This window comes from Cucumis sativus, chromosome 5, assembly GCF_000004075.3.
Source record: "Cucumis sativus cultivar 9930 chromosome 5, Cucumber_9930_V3, whole genome shotgun sequence".
NCBI lineage: Eukaryota > Viridiplantae > Streptophyta > Magnoliopsida > Cucurbitales > Cucurbitaceae > Cucumis > Cucumis sativus.
Genome location: NC_026659.2, coordinates 27,120,691 through 27,123,341, shown reverse-complemented (window position 1 = coordinate 27,123,341; position 2,651 = coordinate 27,120,691). Strand labels below are relative to the sequence as shown.

Genomic DNA, 2,651 nt, shown 5'->3' with positions numbered 1-2,651 from the left:
TTATCTAATAATATAGTACGGAAGAAGAAGAAGAAGAAGGAAAGAAAAAGTGAGGGAAGGTAGTGTTAAGCGTTCACGAGGTTCCTCTTCGGGGACAATGAAAGTAATCCAAAATGAGCTTCACGGAATATTTTAAATTTGTCCCACTCCCACATCGAAAACCAACCACTAAAATTGCCATAAATACACAGGGGGGATGGGGGGGCAAAGAAAGCAATTGAAAGCATTTGAATAATTGTGAGCATTTAATTTACAAAAGTAGTAAAGGACAAGAGAGGTTAACATTAAATTAAATAAGAAAGAAAAATTAAAATTCCTAAAAATACCATAGGGTTTAGATTTAGATATTATTGTGTTTGTCTCCAATCAAAGCAAATACCGGGGGGCTAATGATGCTACACTATTACTCTTACGCAAGTGCTACCCCTACCCCTTCCCAATCAATTCATTAATTTTTAAACATTCATATTCACACCCCTTCCCTTCAATCCAACGCTCTCAACTCAAACCAACTACCTCTCAAATTTGTTCCCATCATCCGATGGATCGTGCGGCTCTTTCACGAAAGGGATTGTGTAGGCGCGTCCACACGAAATAAAAACCCGACTGCAGTCACGGCGATGTTTAAATGCCAGCCTGGCTTCTTTTGTCCGTTTAATATTCCGGCCCCACCAAAAAAGTAATTTTACTCTAAATTCCCAATTTACCCCTCTCTTCTTCTCAAAGCCTTCGTCTACCTTTTCCTTTTCCTTTTCCTCTTCGTCTCCCAGAAGGAAAAATATTTGCCCTAATGGCTTTTTTGGTTTTACTCTTCTTCCTTGCCCTCACCGTACGCTTCCCCTCGACGGTCGTATCCGCCGAGTTGCCGCTTTTTAGAGAAGCACCGGCATTCCAAAACGGCCGGGAATGTCAAAGGACGATGAAGCCTTCCGTTATCCATATCGCCATGACTTTAGACGCTACCTATCTCCGAGGATCAGTAGCTGGAGTGTTTTCAGTACTTCAGCACTCATCCTGCCCGGAAAACATAGTGTTTCACTTTATTGTCACGCACCGTCGTTTAGAGCTACGACGCGTCATCACCACTACATTTCCTTACCTGAATTTCCATCTTTACCATTTTGATTCAAATCTCGTGAGAGGAAAAATCACCTACTCAGTTCGACGAGCTCTAGATCAGCCATTGAATTACGCGAGAATGTACTTGGCAGAACTATTACCAGTCACCGTTAATCGAATCATTTACTTCGATTCAGATCTGGTAGTGGTGGACGACGTAGCGAAGCTATGGAAGATAAATTTAGGGAATCACGTGTTGGGAGCGCCGGAGTATTGCCATGCGAATTTTACGAACTACTTCACGGCGAAATTCTGGATGAATTCAGAATATGCGGCGGCGTTTGAAGGGCGGAGAGCGTGTTATTTCAACACAGGGGTGATGGTGATCGATTTGGGGAAATGGAGGGAAGGGAAATACACGGAGAGGCTTGATAAATGGATGAAGATTCAGAAGAAGAACAGAATTTATGAACTGGGATCGTTGCCTCCATTTTTGCTTGTTTTTGCAGGGGATGTTGAAGGAGTTGAGCATCGATGGAACCAACATGGGTTGGGTGGGGATAATTTGAAAGGGGTTTGTAGGGATCTTCATCCTGGTCCGGCGAGTTTACTCCATTGGAGTGGAAAGGGGAAGCCATGGTTGAGATTAGATGCTAAGAAGCCTTGTCCACTTGATAGCTTGTGGGCTCCTTATGATCTTTCTCGTCATTCTTCTCTATTTTCTGATAATTGAAGTTGGCGCCGGAAGGGAAAGGGTCGCTGTCAATGCCGCCGGTGACGGTGGTTTATGTAAAAATGGATTCGTTTTTTGTGAAGAAGCTACAAATTTTTTTTAATCTTTGAGGTTGAATCTTCTTTGTCATGATGTAATTTAGATTGAATTTGATTGTAGACGACTAAGAATTATAAAGTTGATATTATTATTGAACAACAAACGTTTTAGACAAATTTTTGTGTCTTATCTACTTTGAAATGTGTATTTTTATGAGTTTTTTTTTCTCTTTTTTTTGGGGTAAAACTATGAAAAATATTATTGAAATTTGTCATTTATTTTAAAAAATACCTAACATATTATCCTTAAACTTTCATAGACCAACAAGATTAATTAAAAATATAGGAATACTTTTTAACATTGAAAAACAATTAAAGAATTAGAATGAAATTTGGTTTGTGCAAGTTGATGATAAGGCTCCACAAGTTTAGGATAAAGATTGATTTTTTTCTTTTTCAGAAAAAATAGAATAAATAAAGAGTAAAGTGAAAGTAAAATTTGGTCTGTGAATAAATGTCATTTTATTGCTTAGTTTATATGTACACACCCACTATAAAATAGCAAGCAAATAAAGAAAATTAGTAAAGCAGCTCTTATTCAAGTAGGGATGTTAAAATATATCTCGAACTCTCTATTCTAAACAGTGGTTTAAGTGTTCATGGTCAAACACCACATGTGTATGAGTTGTTCTCTATTGTATAGGACGATTGTTTAATTTCTCTCGAAAGTACAAATTCATGGTCGGTAGGGTACCAAACTTTCGTTACAAACACAATAGATTATTGTTAATATTGAAACTATATGATAGCAACAACACATT

At 38.2% G+C, this 2,651-nt stretch overlaps 1 protein-coding gene across 1 annotated transcript; it reads left to right on the top strand.

The window, feature by feature from the left end:
- Positions 1-284: 284 nt before the first annotated feature.
- On the top strand, positions 285-2,007 carry LOC101204029 (probable galacturonosyltransferase-like 3). The gene has a single exon (XM_004135066.3). The coding sequence runs from the start codon at positions 791-793 to the stop codon at positions 1,790-1,792; it is 1,002 nt and encodes a 333-aa protein (XP_004135114.1). The 5' UTR covers positions 285-790; the 3' UTR covers positions 1,793-2,007.
- Positions 2,008-2,651: the final 644 nt, after the last annotated feature.

What these genes read in the sequence shown, in the direction of transcription:
- LOC101204029 (XM_004135066.3), top strand. Translation starts at nt 791, where the DNA reads ATGGCTTTTTTGGTTTTACTCTTCTTCCTTGCCCTCACCGTACGCTTC.